We start from the raw sequence: 20,281 nt of genomic DNA, 5'->3' as shown, positions 1-20,281 counted from the left end.
AGACCCCTTTCTTTTCCCGAAGGCCTTCTCACTCCCCCTGAAAAAATTATTCTAGAGCTGCCTCAGCTTTCTTCACTCAGCATTGGAAAGTGAGATTCCATGGCAGATTTTTTTTCAAATTTAAGTAAGAGGCTACACAGAAAACAAAATGGGTGAACATGCTTTTGCAGAGCACCTTTAACAAACCTTGCAATGAGAGTATTTTCATGCTTTGCATTCCATTTCCACTCTTCCCCACCCCTCCAGCCCCCACCACAATACCTAAAATGGTGTGAGTGCTATAGTGTGGTCTGTTGAAAGACAAGACACCTATATCATGTAGATGAATGAGGCCTTTGATGTCATGCAATTCCTGTCCTCATATTAGACATAGACAATATTAAGATTCTTAGACACAGAACGATACAGTTTTGAATGCATTTACCACTTTTATTTCACTATGCAGAAACATACATTCACCATGTGTTGTGATGCAGTTGACAGTGTGATGGAGAATAGAACTCTTCAATGGATATTTATAACTGAACACTCATAGTTTACAGTGGAAGTTCTGTACAGTTTAAGGCTTGGCTCTGAACTAGATTATAAATGTTGACCAGGTTTTGAAATGCAACACGTTTTTGTTTTTTTCTCAAATAACATAAGGAAAAAAAATCAATAAAAAACAATAGGGTTATTACAGAGTAATAATTTTGTAATATAAGGAAAGCACACATTTCCTCAAAATAATGACAATTTATAGATTTAGGACTTGTGAAAGGTAAACGGAAGCTTTCTGGATTTAATGCAGAACAAGGTAGACAACAGAAAGAAAATCAAGTAGAAATACTAATATCATGACTACCTCATAAGGTATTAAATCAGATATACAAAGTACATTTTTTAAGCATTAAATATTTCCATAGGATTAGGGATTCATCATTTTATAGGGGAATAATAATAATAATAATAATAAAACCAGATGAAACAAGAACAAGATTCAAGTTGTTTACTGAATAAACTGTGTTATTGGCACATCTAACGTGTGATAAAACATTATACACCGTACCTATACAGCTTCTAGCATTTGAGGGTAATTTTAATTTAATTTGTAAACAAAAAAGTTTTTGCCACCTAACAAATTATCATTTTGTTTAGACTTTAATAATAAACTGTGAAAGGCATGAATTGTTTATGTGTTACATGAGATCACTGTTTATATTGTTGGTTATGAACGTGCAGGTATAGCTGAAAACTTAGACAGTTTGTAAAAATTAAAAATGTTGCTCTTTTGCAATTTTATCGTTGCTTCATGCAATATCGGTTTACTGATGCTGAATCGGATTGCTCTATTATGGGAAGATCTCTCTGCCAGTGTCTTTATTAATAGTCAAGATCAATTCTTCTGGACTGAAATTTTCCACGGACAGATACAAGTCAGTCAGTCGGGTTAGAACGGGGACTCCATATAGGCTCTGGTGTTCCTAATGGTGTGCATGACTGGATTCATATGCAAGCTAATTTATTCCTGCAGGAAAGAGATTTGATGAGTTAATTATTTATTTGAAGTCATTGGAGTGATTCACTCCAATGGGGGTTTGCAAGAGAAATGTCTCTCAGGTTAAACGCTTCCTCTGCCAACAGATAACCATATCATTACAGTACATGTAACTGCTTATGATATGTTTTCTCTTAAAGAATTGATGCAATGCCACTCAAGTGGCTGTACTCACTCCAGAAGGCCTGTTTCCATCGTCCAAAATAAATTAGTAGTCTGAATATAGTGATCTTTAGATTTCTTTTTTTTTCCGAAGCAGGAAAATAATTTTTTAAAAGAGATGTCACTCATCACACTATGTTTCTTATACCAATGCTAGAGAACATAAATATACACTTTATGTTTGTAAGATGTTTTTCCACAGTCTGGAGGCCATTATCCCAAACAAACTTTAGAAGCAGCTCAGCTGTTACATTCGGCATTCAAAGCAAGGCATTGAGGGCTCTCGCAGAGCAGGTTAGTATGCATGACAAATTTGCGCACATACAGAAGATACAGTCTAGTTATGATGCTCACCAAAAAAAAGCTAGATAGACATGCTATTTTGAAGGAGAGTCATCGCAAAAAGGCTGCATTGCTGCCTCATTCTGAGACACAATGCTGTGCTATACTATACCATACACACACATACATACATACACACACAATTCTGAAATATTCAAGAGAAAGAAGGCATCCAAACTGCAAAACAAAAACAAGAACAAATAAAACAAAACAAAACCCCAAACAGACAACCAACCAACCAAAAAAAAAAAAAAACCCCAGCCAAAAAACCAAACCCTCTCAGGCTTTCAGATATAAACTAAGATACAACCTGAGCCAGAACCAAAACAAGTTTGGAGGGGAAGTCTACATTCAGGAAATTTTGCCATCAAACAGAGAAATGGGAGCACTTTGTTTCCTCAGTATTTACAACATACAAATTGCACCTTTCAGAACAAAAATGGCCTTTGTTCTGATTAGGTGGCACGATAGGACAAAACTGATTTTGACAGTTCAAATTTAGGTTAATGAAAAGAGCGCATTAAAGCATGGATAACATGGAATGGCCAGCCAGATCACCCAAGTCAAAGCTGTTTGTTCTCTTCTTGATTCTTTAACTGGCAGTAAAAGCTAGGCCTCAGACTATGAAGAAACAAATAAAGAATGTACAGATCTGAATTAAACCAGCACCCCCGAATGAGAAGTCCTTCATATTCTTGGTATCAACCATTAGAAATGCCAGTGAGAGAAACAAGAAAAGAGAGGTGGGTTAAGGTGAAGAATGAAAGGGAAGTGCCCTGTGCCACATGCCAGCCTAGGCAGAGCCTAGGACAGTGATCTCTGCCTCTTACCTGGGGTCAGTCCTCTCCATCTTCTGGTGTGATCTCTGTCTCTTTATGTACCACTACTTTGGTCACTGACATGTCAGGGTGCTGCTCTTTGGCTTCTTTAATTGCCTGAGCCAGCGCCTATCCCCGGGAGACCACAGAAGGGCAAAAACAAAAAGGAGGTGGAACATGCATGATCAGTAGCCAGGTGAAGATTCATGAGATTTTTACACAATTTACAAATGAGGAAAAATGACTTAGATATGAATTATGCCATCATTCTTGGAAAAATTTATCCAATCAATTTTTTTTTTCAGAGAACATGCCAGAAGAAATAGTACTGTAACTATTAGGGCTATCAAGTCTCTTTCTGGTCCTCTGCTCGGGTATTTTCTAGCATATGCACGCTACCTGGTCGTGGTCAATGTCTGCATCTCCTGTGATGACTATTCGCTTTTCAATTCTTGTCTCTGAAATGCCTCCTTTCACAGTCTAAAAGGAAAAAAAGGCACACTTTATAAATTTAGTCATGAAAAGAATACTTTTTTTTTTTTCCTGGAGGAAAAAAAAATTAGAAAATGCTGAGAGAATAGTTTAACATAGTTTGTTCTTTATGAAAAATGAAAGATATTACTGAAAAGATTTTAAAATGTTAGGATTAGAACTGAGGATAAGCTAGGGACCGGAGACAGATTTAAGAATTGCAAATATTTCATGAATATCTAGAACATATAAGGAATGGAACAAAGTGCTAAATTACACGAGGACAGTGTCTGCTTTATGAACCCTAGCATAGAAGAGACATTCAATGACTATTCAAGAGGAGGTGATACAATTTATTCTTTTTTTTTTTTTTAGTGAGGCAATTGGGGTTAAGTGACTTGCCCAGGGTCACACAGCTAGTAAGTGTTAAGTGTCCGAGGCCAGATTTGAACTCAGGTACTCCTGACTCCAGGGCCAGTCCTGATACATTTTATTCTTGATACAGTAGTATATAATGGGAGAGAGCTCTAGACATTGGAAAGAATTTTTTAAAATTCACTGAACTTAAGTTCCATCTTCAAAAAAGGTATTTTGTTGTTGTTTGTTTGTTTGTTTGGGGGGTCGGGGTGTGTTTACTCTCCTTCCTACTCCAAGAAATGAACCTTTTTTTGGTCTTTCACTTACTTTGGTGATGTGTGTGGTGGTTGTAGTACTGGTTGTTTCTGATGTGATTGTTTGTGCACTCATCAATACACCTGGCTCAGTATCAGCACTGGAATCAACCTACCCCACAAAGGGGAGGAGAAAAAAAACACACCCTAAGTTAATGAAAGTTTTTTTTTTTTTTTTTTTTAGTGAGGCAATTGGGGTTAAGTGACTTGCCCAGGGTCACACAGCTAGTAAGTGTTAAGTGTCTGAGGCCGGATTTGAACTCAGGTACTCCTGACTCCAGGGCCGGTGCTCTATCCACTGTGCCACCTAGCTGCCCCTGAAAAATATTTTTTAACAATTTTATCTGCCCTACAGAAATAAACACTCCTGTAAATATTTGGAAACGACTAGAGATTTAGAGACCCGAGGAGAGGAAAATTCTTATCTTTTCCTCCATCTTCTTTAGACAGCAGAGGTTTATTTTTTAGTCTCAAAACATATTGAGGAAAGGATACTCTATACCAAGATCAAAGAGCTTACTACTAAGGTTCTTAACCTTTTTCTGTGTGACAGACCCGTATGGCAGTCTGGTGAAGCCTAGAGAACCTTTCACAGAATAATGTTTTTAAATAGATAAAATACACAAGATTATAAAGGAAACCAATTATATTAGTTATCAGATGTTTTAAAGAAAGTTCACAGACCCTAAACATAAAGTCTTTGATCTAGTCCAACATCCCAATCTTATAGATGATGAAACTGATGACTCAGGTCATACTGACAGAAAATGGCACATCTGTGATTTGAACTCCAATTCTCTGGTCTAACAGAAAACACATTGGTCCAGAGTAAAAACGACCTGGGTTCAAATCCTGCCTTTGCAACACATGAACTATATAACTTTGGATAAGTCATTGGAAATGGAGAAGCTAGAGATTTTCCAAAGGGGAATAAACATAATGGTGAATGGTGCTGAGTTCATATCATATGAGAGTTAAAGAAAAGGAAGTGGGCATTTTTAGTCCATAGAAGAGAAAACTCGGAGTACATGATCACTATCTTCAAGTATTTCAAAAGCTGTCATGTGGAAGAGGAACTGTTCTATTTGGCCCCAGAGGTCAGAACCAGTAGCGATGGTTGAAAGTGGTGGAGAAGTCAGTTTGAGGTTGATTTCAGGAAAAAAAAAAAATCCCTAACAATTAGAATGGTCTAAAAGTAGAGTGGGCTGCCCTCAAGAAGTCTTCCCCTCCTTGGAGGTCTTCAAGCAGAGGCAGAATGACCACTCACCCATATATTAGAGAAGGGACTTTTTTTCATGTATGACTTCCTTTCCATGCCATTGTCATCATCTATAAACGATGTGGTGGTACTAGATAATTTCTGTAGTCCCTTCTCCTATCTAATGTGATCATACTATGACTCCAAGTCCAATGTTCAATGCCACTACTCTAGTATCCTATTTGTGATTACTAAGGCCATGCTGCCTGTGTCATGCTCAAAGGCCTACTTGAGTTCCAGAAGGTCAGACAGGTCTAACTGTTATAGCCACAGACTTTATGATCTTCAATATCTTATTCAATATCTTGAATAAGAATTTTTTAAAAGTCTGTCAGTATCTATTGATTATATCTAATGACAGCTTTCCAGCTGTCATTAACTGAAAATCAAATTCACAAAAATAGTTCATCTTAAATTCATGCTAAAACACAGTAAGAGTAAATTAGAGAAAAGTAAGAATGGCTTGGCCTCTATCATATGTCTTACCTGTGATGATTCATATGTTATGGTTTTTGTTTCTGTATGAACTACGGGCACTTCTTTAGTCGAAATTTCCAGCTTTATTCCCCCGGGGGAGACACTGCCAAAACTGATCGTTTCTGTCTTCACAGATTGTGACTGTGTCCATGGGAAACAGGGAACAGTGATTATTATAGTTTAGAGACACAATTCTTTTTTTGTTCATTTTTTTTAAATGATGGAAGCATTACATTAGTGTGGAATATACATATGTTGCATTACATGGGGAGTAAGGAAGAAATGAGGCGCGCGCGCGCGCGCGCGCGCGCACACACACACACACACACACACAGAGGACAATAGAATCTCCTGGAATTCCAAAGCATTCTTTACATTTGTTAAAATGTTCCAGGTGAAGGAATTTGGGGGAAAAATTTCTAGTGATTTTTCTTCTCCTTCCCATCCTATAGTCTCATTATATAGACTAATAACACAATCCTGTTATCTATTATTTTTTTTCCCTTGGATGTAGGGTAAGAAGTCAACAGCCAATTCATTAATCCCAACAGGGGTTCTTCTCTGTGAGGACAAAGTTGAAGGAATAATTGTTTACTATAATTTTTGGCATTCAACACATGGGAACATACATTTCTGGATTCTTCCAAATAAATATATAAAAAAGAAAAGAAAGACCTATTAATTGATCTAATTTTTTTTGGATGGATTCTATCTTTTATCCCCCCATTGCCAATTTCATGAATTACAAAAGAGTGAGATGCCATAGCTCCTTGGAATCCTTTCTCTAGGTGACTACCAGTAACACCTGACTTTTCCATAGTACTTTACAAAGGGCTTCCTCACAATGATCTTGCTGTCATGAGATAGGTAGGGCAATTATTGTTGGCCACATTTTACAGACATGGAAACATCTCAGAGTGGTGAAGTGACTGTTTCATGGTTACAAAGCTAGCTAAGTGACTGGGGCAGGACTAGATCCCAGGTCTCCTGACTCGACTTCAGGCTTCTTTCCACATCACCATATCACACGTTGCCAAAGATGGAAACCAGCCATGAGCCCCATAACTGTCATGCAAGAAGGAAATAAGAGGAGAAACAAACTGCTCTTTGAAAAGAGAGAACCAGACTGAAGTCCATGTGCGTATTTTTACTCTCTTGAGGAAACAATTTCAGGACAGAAGCCATCAGTTTGCCTTTAGCATAGAAAGGACCATCAACCATTAGTTACCTCAAAATGAGGTTTGGATTCCAATGATTCCGAAATGAGGGATCTTGCAGTCTGCTCCTCCTCTCGCTCGTGAGAAACAGTGGCAATCTCTTCCTGTTTGATTACAGCTTTATCAGCCTCCTCCTCCTCCTCCCTTTTCTCCTCTTTAGCCCCCTCAGTCAGAGCAGAACCCGCCTTCCCGGGAACATTAGAAGCCACAGCAGATACTGCCTGAGCTGCAGCATCCAAATGAGTTCCAGCCAGGTTAGAACCATCCCCACTTGCATGCACATTCATCACACGTCTCTCCTCCACCACCACCGTTTGCTGAACAACCTTCTCTGCGCTAAGCTGCGGGTGTGGCTCGCTGGATTCTTTCTGTATTTCACTGGGCTCCGTCTTGGTTTCTGTTTTCTGTAGGGGGAAAGATTATGGTGTCTTCAAAAACAAACAAAAAACCAAACAAGCCACTTACCCAGTTGCCTTATGTTTATGTTAAAGGCTAAAAACTGGAAATAAGTATTAAAAAAGAATCATCCCCAACTTAACCACCTTTCCTCTCCTCTTCCAAAGTCTGTTTTAGCCCCCAACAGAAATCTAGGCTATTACCTCAAAATATGGGCAACAGAAGAACAAAATGCAATATAAAAAAACCACATACATGAAAATAAAAATGTTACAGCATATCCACATTGATATCAATAGTCTAGGGTTGGGTGCTAAGCCAAGTAAAACAAAATAAAAATAAATGCTGCAGAGATTCACAGTGTGAAAGCTTTATGAACTTTTTTTTCTACTTTATTGGTGAGGAATGAAAGGCACACTATAGGCATAATAATAATAATATAATGATATATATAATAAATATGCTAGAAAAATAACCTAAGATATTCTGAAAGTATTTTTAGAGCCAAGCAGCTTGTGTACACACACACATACATGCGTGGAGGCACACACATGTATATGTGTATGCCACATACATGTCTATACACGCACAGACACACTTGTGTATATGTATATACACATGTGCAAAGTCATATAGGTATATTCCTATATGCACATATGTGTGTGTAAAGCCACATGTCTGCATGTACATAGATATATACACAGCAAGAAGGACACAAAGCAGAAAACATAAATGGGGATAGCCAGAAAAGCCAAAAAGGAAAGCAAATGACCACCTGAACCCAGTTTTGTGAAGAAGTAGTAACCCCTCCTATGAACTCTGTGGGTTTTCTTGCAGAGTCTATTAAAGTGAAGATATCTGAGCCATCCAAGATCTTTTCGCCAGTAGACTTAGTCTGAATAAACAAAGAAATGTAGAGTCAAACACAGGACAGAGCAATCGCCCACAAACGCATTCATACATGTTATTTTAACAAAGCCATAGACCAGAGGGAAAGGGAGGAAGGAAAGGAAGAATCTGAGAGACCGAGGTCAGGAACAGAAAAGGGAAATAAAACAGCACAAATCTGTAGTGAGTCTAAGCTTTTTTTTTTTTTTTTCTTAAGAAGCAGAGTTATTAGGATTGGGATTTTGCCAGTTTAAGCAGACCTTTTTCTCCCCATTTTCTTTGCAAGCCACAGCAGCACTATTACACTTTAGTTACAGGGAATCTGAAATAAAAGTGCAAGGCTGAATGTCTACATTGGACTGCTGTCCTTATTTAATGATGAAAAAAATAAACAAGCTGGGTTGGCTGTTGTCAACATAAAGCCAAGTAGCAAGAGAAACTGAAAGGTTCAGGGCAGAAGGGTATGGCTCCCCAAAAAGCCATGCTTTAATCTTTAAATGACAGGACATATAAGAGTCGCTGGTTACCACCACTCGGGATGCCGATGAATCAGTGACATAATGAGCGGTAGCAACGGTGAAGCCTGGCTCCCAGGAGTATCTCCATTCAGAAGGGCCTTTTTCTTTTCGAGCAAAGAACCCCGCCTTTAAAGCTTCACTGTCTGGTGCTTGTTCTATCCCAGTAGACTGTGTACGTCCTAGGCCAGTACGTAATTCCAAATTCTTTTCCAGCTTCTGGGCTTTCTTCAGACTTTCTTCATCTGGACTTGGCAGTCGGGATTCAGCTTCTTTTATGGGGGCCAGAGATTCTGACAATTTCCTTTTCACGATCTGCACCTCAGATCCTCTCCTGGCCTTGTCATCTGAGATGGCTTCTAGGACCTCATATTCTGTCATTACAGGAATGATTTTCACAGATTCTGTCATCCCTCTCTCAAATTTCTGAAGGGCTTCAAGTGTGGAGGGCTCCCCTGTTTTTTCACCCTCTTTAGCTTTCCCTGTCATGGTCACAATTTTTCCCGAGACGGTATCGTAAGATTTTCCTAAAGTGTATGTTTTCTGTTTGCTCTCTTCTTTCCATTGCAGTTCCCGTGTTAAGTCATCAAAACTCTGCATTTCAATGGTGCTGGATTTTAAAACGTCAGCAGGGATGTCACCAGTTTTGCTGCTCACGGTCACCACTTTGTAAGTGACAATTCTTTTTGAATCACCATCAACTACCTCAGTAGGTATTTTGTCTACAATAACCCAATCCTCTGTGCCCTATATTTGATATATAAAAGCAAAATTAGAATGTCTGTTTCTCCAGTTTTTCAAATAAGAATCCTTTAAGAAAACTAGAGGGGTTGTTTGAAGACACAGAACTATGCTCACTTCTGGGGTGCCACAAAATGGCAGGGGGCAACAGTGCCATCTGAAAGTTTTGCTTGAGAACTCCTTTCAGGTGAGAATTACTAACTGTAAATGACATGGCACTCTTTGATGCTCCAACCCTTAAACATCTAATGTGAAGTATGAATGAAGGCAGATAGGCTTTTTGTGCTAAACAGTCAGGCATTCTATGGCACAGGAACACATTGCATTATTTACAGTTTTTATATGTGCTTTTTAGACTAGCATGAGAAAATCAAAGGATGCCTTTTCACAGCTAAAAATATGCTAGAAGACGTCCCAATGCTTTCTTTTTGCCCCTTTTAAGTAATTGCAAAAATCTCACAAAGTTTGGAGGAAAAGGTGTCGAATCCTACAATCTCTCTGTCCTTCTGGGATCAAGTTGTAGTCTCAAAGATGTTCTATAATTAAATATATTCTCTTTTTGTACATGGTTAAAATCTCTTAAAAATAGTGACCATGTAACTTTCAACTTTTCCCCATTTTGGCTAATATGTGGTCGACTAATATGGCTAATATATGACCATTTTTCATCCATTCACCTCAACGTTATGAAGAAGCCAAACCTCTTACCATAAACCTCTCTATGAAAGCAGAAGACTAACAAGATGTGATAAGGCAGCTAAAAAACTTTATAAGCAGTGTGCTATTAATATTGCATCTAATTTCACATTTACCACAAACCAAAGCATGAACCTAGGAATCTAATTAAAATATTAACATGTATGTATGTATATGTATTTGTGTATGTGTATACATATGAATCATACTTATCTATGTGTTGGTAATGGTTTAAGGAACTGAAAAATAACCTCTAGGGTTGATGGGACAGTTTTCTGCAAAATGATCTGATGAGAAGAAACCATAGTGCCAGCAGAATCTCTTTCCTGCAGCTTCTTTAATTCCTTTGGATAATGGAAAAACCAATAAGAATTCAGAACTGTCATTATCAGTCGAGATCATCTGAGTTAATGGAATACCACAAAGGAAATATAAATCAGTCAAAGGGAGAAAGTAAAAGTCTTCAACAACATAGTGACTGAAAAAATACATGCTTGGTACATCAAAAACACAGATATACACTCACCTAAGGGTAGAAGGCATCAAGAAAGAAAAGACTGACATCTACTAATCACAATGGTTAAAGGCTACCCTAAGTCCCCTCCCCCAGAATCCAAACAGAAAATAGTACACCTACCTTCATTTTAAAATATGGTAACTTTTGCAAGGAAAATGAAAACTAAAGACTAATTCTTATGAAACTTATGTGTGCCAAAGCAATTCCATCTTGAAAATTCCTATATGTTTGTTTTTTACCTGAGACTCAAGGAATGAAGAACTTCCCTGCTGCAAAAATATAATTTTTTCAGATATTTCTCTTTCTTCTTTGGTCTGTTTGAATAAAGGGGGTTGGGTTGGAGAGGGGGAACAGTTTCCAAAAAAGGAAAGTTAGGAAGAGAGTTCTTATATTTTGCAATATAAATGCTTATCTAGTATTCATGCATTTCTCCAGCAGAAGCAGATTATTTATGGTGCTAATCAATCTGAAGAACCAAAGAGAAAATAAAAAGAAATTTGATGATAATTTCCAAGTAAATAGTTTTGTTCTTGCTCCTTTGATGGAACAGTAAATATATATATACTTTTTATTTTTATTTTTTGTGGGGCAATGAGGGTTAAGTGACTTGCCCAGGGACACACAGCTAGTGTGTGTCAAGTGTCTGAAGCCAGATTTGAACTCAGGTCTTCCTGAATCCAGGGCTGGGGCTTTATCCCCTATGCTACCTAGCTGCCCCCTACATATACTTTTTATGTTCAAGTCCCCCCCCCATCCATTTCTTGTTTTGTTTTGTTTTTATGGGGCAAGGAGGGTTAAGTGACTTGCCCTGGGTCACACAGTTAATAAGTGTCAAGGGTCTGAGGTCATATTTGAACTCAGGTCCTCCTGAATCCAGGGCCAGTGCTTTATCCACTGTGCCACCTAGTGGCCTCCTGCCCCCACCCATTTCTACCTTTTTGAATGTGCAAATGGCTCTCTGCCATTTTCAATAACATTTAGATATTAATTTTACAAAAGTAGTTAACAGAAAAGTCAATAAGCACAAGAAGAAAAATGTCCAAAGTAGAGTAACATTTTTAAAAAAAAATTAAAAATTAACAAATTCCTCAGATCTACTTGTTAAGCCAGTTTGCTTGTTGCTAGACAGAATATTTATGTCCTGAGAAGCAGTTTTATGTCATTAATTTTTAACAAAAAAATTATACCTCTCTTCCTATCTTTACTTTCTCATAAAGATTTAAAGCAAATACTTGAAACTGACAAGGTTTATTTGGTCTTTGAATGATATAGTGAATATAGTGAAAATTGTGTTTCATGCTAATTCAAAGACTTCTTGGACAAAGACGAGCAGACAGTAATTGCTCAAACATGGTAATCTTAGAAAACAGATAAGATATCTCATAAAATAGTTTATAATTACATTTTCTAAGAAGATTTTTAGTCATTCTGTTTGGGGATTATTTTATGTTTAAAAGGATAAAAAGCAACCCCATTCAACATGGATTTTATCTTTTCAATCAATGTCTCTTTATCTAACACAAATCATAAAACAGGGAGGAGAGGTCAAAATTAAGACATTTTCCCCCCCAGAGTTATGCTGGTAGACACAGAGAAGTTTTAAAAGCATCATGTACCACTCATTGAAGTGACTATGATGGCTAAAAACAAAAGGTAAACATGGTCCTCAGAAAATCCTGGTATTTACCATAAGGTAAAATCATGAATGTATAAGTATGCATGCACATGTATATATACACATGTATATGTAAGGGTAGTAAGTTGGAGGAAAGGGGTCTAGATTGTAAAATATGAACCCTAAATGTAGTCAAATTAATTACCCAAGATAATGGGGGTAAAAAAGAGATAGATAGTTTTTAAACAAAGCAGATAAGCTTAAACATTTATTTTGCCTTCTGAGTATTGTCAATTTAAATTCAACAAACATTTATTAAACACCTGTGTTCAGAGCATTTTGCTAGGTAGTAGGGGAGTTACAAAACTTAGATGTGGTCTAGTGCCTACTGTTATGAAAAGTTACAAGTCTAACTGCAATTTATGAAACCTACATACACAATTATAATGCAAAAATAAAATATAAGTATGCCAGAGATGTGCAAAGAAAGCTCTATGTGAGCTATAAGAGATTAAAAAAAATCATTACAGATGGATGGCATGTGTGATTTAGGAATGGAAGGCGGATCAGGAAAGGCTTCATGGATAAGAGCATTTGTGTTTGTCAGGCACATATTTCAATCCTGTCAGTCACTCATACATGTATCTCTATTTGATGAGGTAACCCAACACCTTCATACTTTCAGCCTTATTTTCAGTGGTTTAGGAACTGGCTCAATAATTTGGGAGTCATGATTTGTGGTTCTAACAGACAATTAATTAGTCAGTAATCTATTCATAGATGATTAATAGAAGAATCAGAATTTAAGAATAATTCTAAGGGCCAAGGTGCTTTTGTGAATTGACATACCTGCTCCTTCTGATTAAGGGTTGTCTATAGAAGACTAGGTCCTCATTTATAACTAGGCAAAAATTCACAGACATATGATAGAACAATACAATCAGCATTGTATTATCCAAGAATGGAATGAATTACCTATTTTAAGTCTCCCCTGTAGCAAGAAGATTCTAACTAGATCTGCTATTATGGGTAAGCCAAAAGAGGGCTGATCTGTGAAATCTCTGGAATTATGGCATAAGTGACAATATAAATTCCTTGACAGTAAGGATTGCATAATTTTTTTCTCTCTGTATTCCTACGTAGTGCCTGGCACACAGTAGGCATTTAATAAATGCCTGATGATTGATTAATAACACATGCAGAGCCAAAACCTAGGTAATGTGGAAAGTAATGAGTAATAGAGTAATAACTCTATTCCTAATCCTTTTGTTTATATTTGACAGTCTTCTCTTTTAACAGCCTTCTCCCTATTTTGACCTTCTTCCTAAACTTGGTACCTATTCTGAATTTTGTTCTAAAGGGGCTTTCTTTCTTGGCTAGACTTCAAGTTTGAAAGTAGTCCCCATGTAACTTTAGTCTAATAATAGGTTAAAGTATATTACTTTCTCAGGGGACTTACCAATTTAAGAAGTCTAAAAGAAATAAATCTTTGCTGGAATTTTAGACATTGTGAAAAGTGGTAGGAGAGCTATTTTTGGTAGAGGTCCTTGTGCGGAGAATCTCTTCAAATCATGCCATATACATATGATAGGTATTACTCTACCTATTCATAAGACTGGCCCTCTTTGAGTATATATATTTAACTTTATTCTAAAGCAAAACTATTTTTTATATTACTGATTATCGTATTATTCATGCTACCTTTCTGCTATCAGTAAAGACATTTATAATTTGACTACATGATATACTGCTGGCAAAATGAAACTAGGCTTTATAAAATTTAAATGAATGAAATTAGCAAGTAAATGCAAATGTTAAATGTTAGCAAAATGGACTGAATCATATTAGCTCATTTATTTAAACAGATATTTATTGTAATTTCCTTTCCCCTTTTCAATTGTTCATAAATCAGTAGTGTTTACTAAAACAATTGGGATCCATTAAGATTCGGTTCGAATAGATAAAAAAAGAGAATGTCACACTAAAAATCAGCAGCCTTTTTTCAGTTTTTATGAAATGCCATCTTATCAGAGATTTCAACAAAGGGAGCAGACAAAGGGACATAATCAGTCCTTGAGTCCAAGTTACCTTGGCATACTGACATGATTGATGCTGTTATTTTAATTTTTTGGGGGGGCCGGGCAATGGGGGTTAAGTGACTTGCCCAGGGTCACACAGCTAGTAAGTCAAGTGTCTGAGGCCAGCTTTGAACTCGGGTCCTCCTGAATCCAGGGCCGGTGCTTTATCCACTGCGCTACCTAGCTGCCCCTGATGCTGTTTTTTGTTTTTGTTTTTTTAGTGAGGCAGATTGGGGTTAAGTGACTTGCCCAGGGTCACACAGCTAGTAAGTGTTAAGTGTCTGAAGTCAGATTTGAACTCAGGTACTCCTGACTCCAGGGCCTGTGCTCTATCCACTGCTCCATCTAGCTGCCCCGATGCTGTTATTTTTGAGAATGGAATGGAGGGGGAGAGAAATCCCATCATCTAAAGGTATTTCTTTCTTTTTGTTTGTTTTTTTGGGTTTTTTTGAGAGGCAATTAGGGGTTAAGTGACTTGCCCAGGGTCACACAGCTAGTAAGTCAAGTGTCTGAGGCCGGCTTTGAACTCGGGTCCTCCTGAATCCAGGGCCAGTGCTTTATCCACTGTGCCACCTAGCTGCCCCATCTAAAAGTTAAATAGGGGAATTTATTTTTAATTTATAAGTAAGCAAAATTAATCAGTATAATATTTGATATTTAATATTACTAATTCTCAATTTGAATGTGCTTTGCCATAAAAATGAACTGATTTAAAAAGCAAAGAGCAGGATACGTAAAAAGCACTTTTATGATAAAAATGGGTAAGAATTTTTAACACATGAACTTTTAATTCCTCACATTAAATCCCCACATTAAGTCTAGACTTGACTGTCACCACATTATCCTGAAAGAAATGTGGAACTGAAGAACCCCAAAGAGTTCATTCTTAGTTCTTTTCACTAGAGATCAAACCTTGAACTTCTCAGAGACCCAGACAGGAGATTGTACAATTACCCTTGAGAACCTCTTCTTGCACTGTGGGATTATTAGTCTAGGAATTCTTTTTTTAGAATATCCAAGCACCCACCAAAATTTAAAGTCATTTTTCTATCATTCTCTTTCTTGTAGGTGTGGAGAAATTCTGCCTATTATAACCCTTCACATGCTTCAAAAAAGATAATAAATTAGAAGCAGAATAGAAGAGACCTTAAAAGTCTCTCCACTCACTCTCCTAATTTTAGCCTAAACTCTCTCAGATAGAAGCTGTGCACCTTGCACTTAAAGATCAGCAAGCATAGAGTCTATAATTGCTCTTGGTAATTTAATACAGTGTTTTCCAAGAAATCTCTGGCTTTCAGGTTATGTCGAACAAAAAAATGTGTTAAAGGAACAACAGCTGTGGGGCAATGGTAAGACCTTGGGAACCTGAAAGCTTGGATTATATTTGACATGTGTGATTACCTTGGTAATGCAAATACGGTTGTATTCAAAAGTATATTAATTTAAAAGAATGTTAATTTTTAAAGATTTTATTTGAGGCTCAAATGTTGGTGTTTTGGTTTTTCTAAAAAGAAAGTATATAGTAGGGCAGGTGCTTTGATAATCCTTCGGTAGGAACTCACATTTCTATAGCATCTCAACATTTACAGAGTACTTCCCCTCTGCACCATGTATATATAATTGACCTTTTAGATTAAGAGCAGTCATGACATAATTCCTTTCTTTTCAGAAAGGATGAAAACTTATAAATGTAGGGTTATTCAGTAATGGAACCACTCTTGTTAAATCAAGATTACACATATAAAAATTGAGACTGGTATTGTTGCTTAATACTAGTGTGGTTCACTATTTCCTTCTCCAGCTCATTTTACAGAGGAGGAAACTGAGGAAAACAAGGTTATGTGACTTGCCCAGGGTCATACATACTAAGTGTCTGAGGCCAGATTTGAACTCAGGAAAATGTGTTTTCCCGACTCTAACCCCAGTACTCTATCCAATGCACCACCTAGCTGTCCCAAATGAGGATCTACTGAATCACAGCTATTCTTTACCAGCTTCTATAGGAAAGATCACTATACTACATGTTAAAAACTCTTCAGGAGATGATTTTAAGCAGCTTAAGAGTCTTCCCGATCTTTTCTGCCTCCTTTAGCTGAGCACTGCTTCATAGTAAAGCAGCCATTATCAGAAATATATTAAATCGACATAAAAACCTTTTCTTTGGAGACAGAGGAAGAGTAAAAAGAAGAGATGAAACAGACACAGGAATGTGCATGTTAAACATCTATGTAGAAGCAAAAGTTATTATTCATTCAAGAATACCAAAATCCTTCCTTTGTACTCAGAGAGGCCTATGAGATGAAATATTAATTTTTTTACAAACAAAATATACTTTTTTTCTCCTTTCAAAAATTGATTTTGGACTGGTTTCCCAGGAAAAGCCTGAAATCTATGTCTACAATAGAAAACTGGTTGAAGAATGATTAACCACAGATCACTGAAGCCACATAGTTTTTTCAGCATCTCAGATCAAGGCAAAATAGCCCAGTTGAAAGAATATTGCCTCTTATATCAAAGGATCCTGGTTCAACTCCTGTCTCTGACACTTAATACTAATGTGACTTTGGGCAACTAACAATCCCTGTGGACCAAAGTTTCCTCATTTGGAAAATGAGATGGCTAGATTAGATGCCTTTTATGCTTTCTTTCAGCTCTAGGATTAAGATCTAATGGTGCTCTCAAAGAAAGCCATTAGGTCCTTCTATTGACTTCCTCTTATTTTACCTCATGTTGTCTGTCCCTGAAACAACTGAGGAAAAATACTCAAGTGTTTGAGAGAATTCTTTAGCTACAAGAAGCAAGAAATCATGTCAAAAGAAAACTAGGATCTCACATCACACTGTCATTTTCTGGATTTCTCCTTTTTAATTAAAGGGTTTCTTCAAGGTAGTTTTTAGTCCACCCAGCTTTTATTGTGTCTAATTTAAAAATATATATTATCTTTTATTTTGTTATTTTGCTCTCCACATACTATCTGCTCCCAAAGCAAAATTTGAATTAGTGAGATAGCTAATCCTCTGGAAGCACCACAGGTTGAAAAACCTGGGAGGATGTTTTCAATTCATGAAACAGACAGCAGGTGAAATCAGCTCAACCAGCCTATACTCAGACCCTACTTAAATCTCTTTCCACAATGCAGAAGAACAAATAAGTGGAAGCAAAGGAGGCATGAAAGGATGGCACTTCCAACACGAAGATGAATCACTGACCTCTTCAGGCACAAGTGGTTCAATCATTGGGGCATCCTCCTGTCTCATAGCAAGCCGCACTGGAGATGTGGACAATCTCTTTTCCCATTCATTAGTCACTGTAGTTTCTGTGGAGGTCTCTAAAAAGGTTCTTTTCAGCTCACTAATGTTGGTCTGATGTTTCATCAGTTCTTCCTGATTTTTATCTAACTCCTATATACAAAAAGCAAAGAAAGAGAAACCAAAACCCAACGTGTTACCCCTGATTCTCTCTTTTCCCCTGCCTGTTAATAAAAATAAGCATTCAAATGACAATCTGGTTAGTATAATTTTCAAGTAGCGCTCTTAGGCATCAGCTTTCATGACACTGCCACACACACACACACACACACACACACACACTGGTGAAAATGTGGTATTTTAAAAGGCAATGACAGAAGAAATCTACTTCAGATGAAATAAAAATCAAAATATCTAAAAGGTAAATTGTGAAGAGCTAGATTGCAAGTAATCAAAGAGAATCCAAACATAGGCACACACATATTAAAAAAAAGGCATCTATCTCTAATACAGGATAAAGAAGGTCACAGGAAGCTGAAGAGGTATACCTAAGTGATTAGCAGGTGGGAGAACACATTTCATGCACCATAGTGAGAGTCACAGATTGACCACTGAGAATCACCACACATATACATGCACTGGTATATACCAATACCAACCTCTAACATTAGATTACTATGTTTGATATACACATTTTCACCCTTTATTCGCTTAATCAGACTATTCTGAAAAAAGTGGAGAAGAAAGGGAAAGGTAAGGGACATGATAGTCAAAGGGAATAAATGCCATCATCCTACATACCACATCAGTAACAGACTAACTAACTACATGGCATGCTGAAAGACTGGACCAGCACATCTTAGAGTACACATTCACTTTTTCATTTCTACCTGTGCCTTGAGGTCTGCATCTTCCTCCTGATCCGACTGTCAGCATCAAGAAAAAGTGGAAAATAAAGTCTTACCAAGACAAATCATTCCAAGCCTGAAACAGATGAGCTGCATATTCCTGCTCCGTAGCTCTACTGCAGAATTCACATCATAAAAGACTCACACACACATACACACACACACATGCATTAAAAGAGTGACTGGGAAAGAGAGAACAATGGCTTCCATTTCTTCTAAGCATGCCTTTGAAACATCAATATCTTGATTTCCAAGTATGATAAACAGCTCCATGTACAGTTAAAGCTAAGAGCAAGAGCCTGAAAGGTTGTGTCCCACAAGAGTTCAGGATGAACTTCTAAAGCACACCAAATGGCTTCTTGTAGGTACTGGTTCACTACCCTCTGATGTATCATTAATGAAATGACAGCAAAGCAAAACCAGTCTTATGCTCAAGGATCACATGACCCTAGGAAGTCAGTACTGTGGAGAATAGGTTTAGAATTCAAAGTGACCGAGCACAGCAATTTACAAGATGAACTCTAGAATAAATTACACAAAATTAAGACAAGCAAGGAAAATTACAAGTATGATTTACCTACATTAATATAACAATGAGATAATACTGAATTGCTGCCAGATCACAAGTAGAAAAAGTACAGTATTTATTTCTATGTCCTTAGATACATAATTTAACTTCTCTGAATCTGAGTTTCTTTGTCAATAAAGTGGGGTTAATGCCACCTGACCCACATGATTCAAAAGGTTTTAAGCAAATGTTGTCTGTAAAATAGGGATTTAGGGAAGATAAAATTTATATATTTACATTTATATATGTATATGTGTATATATATATATATCACTTTGTAAGCCTTAAAGAGTCATTTAAATGTCAATATTTATGATGCTAAACTGTTCAACAAGCATTTATTAAGCACCTACTATGTGCCGAAACCATGGGGATAGACAGAAATGAAGTAGTCCTAACCTCAAGGTGACTATGATGCAGATTAAATTAAAGCTGAGCATTATGTCTATAGGATGTACACATATGCATGTATATATGCAGGTGCACATAAAATTTGGAATACATTAACCAAGAAATACTATTATAAAAAAAATTTCAAAAATTTCAAAAAAGAAATACTATTATAGTATTTCTATTACATTTGGTAATTTAAAGGGGAAAAAATTTCTAAAAACCACATAGAAAAAATTTCCTCTGATCTTATCTATATGACAGATTTTATTGTATTATTTCTCTTTAATCTTAACTCAATCATTTTCAAACATTCAAGCATATCTGAACGTTTGTTTCTCAATAGCTATTCACATTTATATGGCACTTGAAGGTTTACAGGTATTTTTTCTCACAGCCGTACTCTGTGGTAGGTAATATAATACTTTTTTTTTTTTAACAGATAAGGAAACGAGGCTCAGAGAGGTTAAATTTAGATTTTTTTCATGGTCATGATTACCAAATCTCTTTCTCTACTCTCTGGAATTCTCTTTCTCAAGCTGGCTCACCACATTATCAACAGTGGCTTTCAGATATTATTTAGAATAGTTCCAGATTCCTCCTAAGATCAAGAAATTGTACAAATGTACCATGAGATTTTTTAAAATAGAAAATTCAATTTATTTATATATACACATCTATTTCTTGACAAAGCATGCATGATTAAAAAACAAATATGTCATAATGAAGGAAAGTTTTAATAAATTACTAGAAATGGAACTTTTCCAT

General features: G+C 36.8%; 1 protein-coding gene across 32 annotated transcripts in view; it reads right to left on the bottom strand.

Moving 5' to 3' along the window:
- Positions 1-403: 403 nt before the first annotated feature.
- EPB41L3 (erythrocyte membrane protein band 4.1 like 3) overlaps positions 404-20,281 on the bottom strand; it is a 312,011-nt gene continuing 292,133 nt past the window's right edge. For 10 of the 32 annotated variants that reach the window (XM_043978240.1, XM_043978256.1, XM_043978277.1 and 7 more), the window contains 13 exons: positions 18,538-18,573; positions 18,307-18,372; positions 17,609-17,800; positions 10,946-11,020; positions 10,441-10,533; positions 8,765-9,499; positions 8,125-8,244; positions 6,965-7,357; positions 5,746-5,877; positions 4,015-4,113; positions 3,259-3,339; positions 2,872-2,988; positions 404-1,507 (listed from right to left, as the gene is read on the bottom strand). In XM_043978240.1, coding sequence (XP_043834175.1) covers positions 2,878-2,988; positions 3,259-3,339; positions 4,015-4,113; positions 5,746-5,877; positions 6,965-7,357; positions 8,125-8,244; positions 8,765-9,499; positions 10,441-10,533; positions 10,946-11,020; positions 17,609-17,800; positions 18,307-18,372; positions 18,538-18,573 — 2,133 coding nt within the window. In that variant the 3' untranslated portion in view covers positions 404-1,507; positions 2,872-2,877. The remainder of the gene's footprint in view (positions 1,508-2,871; positions 2,989-3,258; positions 3,340-4,014; positions 4,114-5,745; positions 5,878-6,964; positions 7,358-8,124; positions 8,245-8,764; positions 9,500-10,440; positions 10,534-10,945; positions 11,021-17,608; positions 17,801-18,306; positions 18,373-18,537; positions 18,574-20,281) is intronic. The other 22 variants (XM_043978301.1, XM_043978342.1, XM_043978354.1 and 19 more) reach the window with 13 other exon arrangements.

This window comes from Dromiciops gliroides, chromosome 1 (genome assembly GCF_019393635.1).
Source record: "Dromiciops gliroides isolate mDroGli1 chromosome 1, mDroGli1.pri, whole genome shotgun sequence".
Classification (NCBI taxonomy): domain Eukaryota; kingdom Metazoa; phylum Chordata; class Mammalia; order Microbiotheria; family Microbiotheriidae; genus Dromiciops; species Dromiciops gliroides.
Note: the sequence above shows the minus strand (reverse complement) of the source record. Positions and strands in the feature narration are given on the sequence as shown.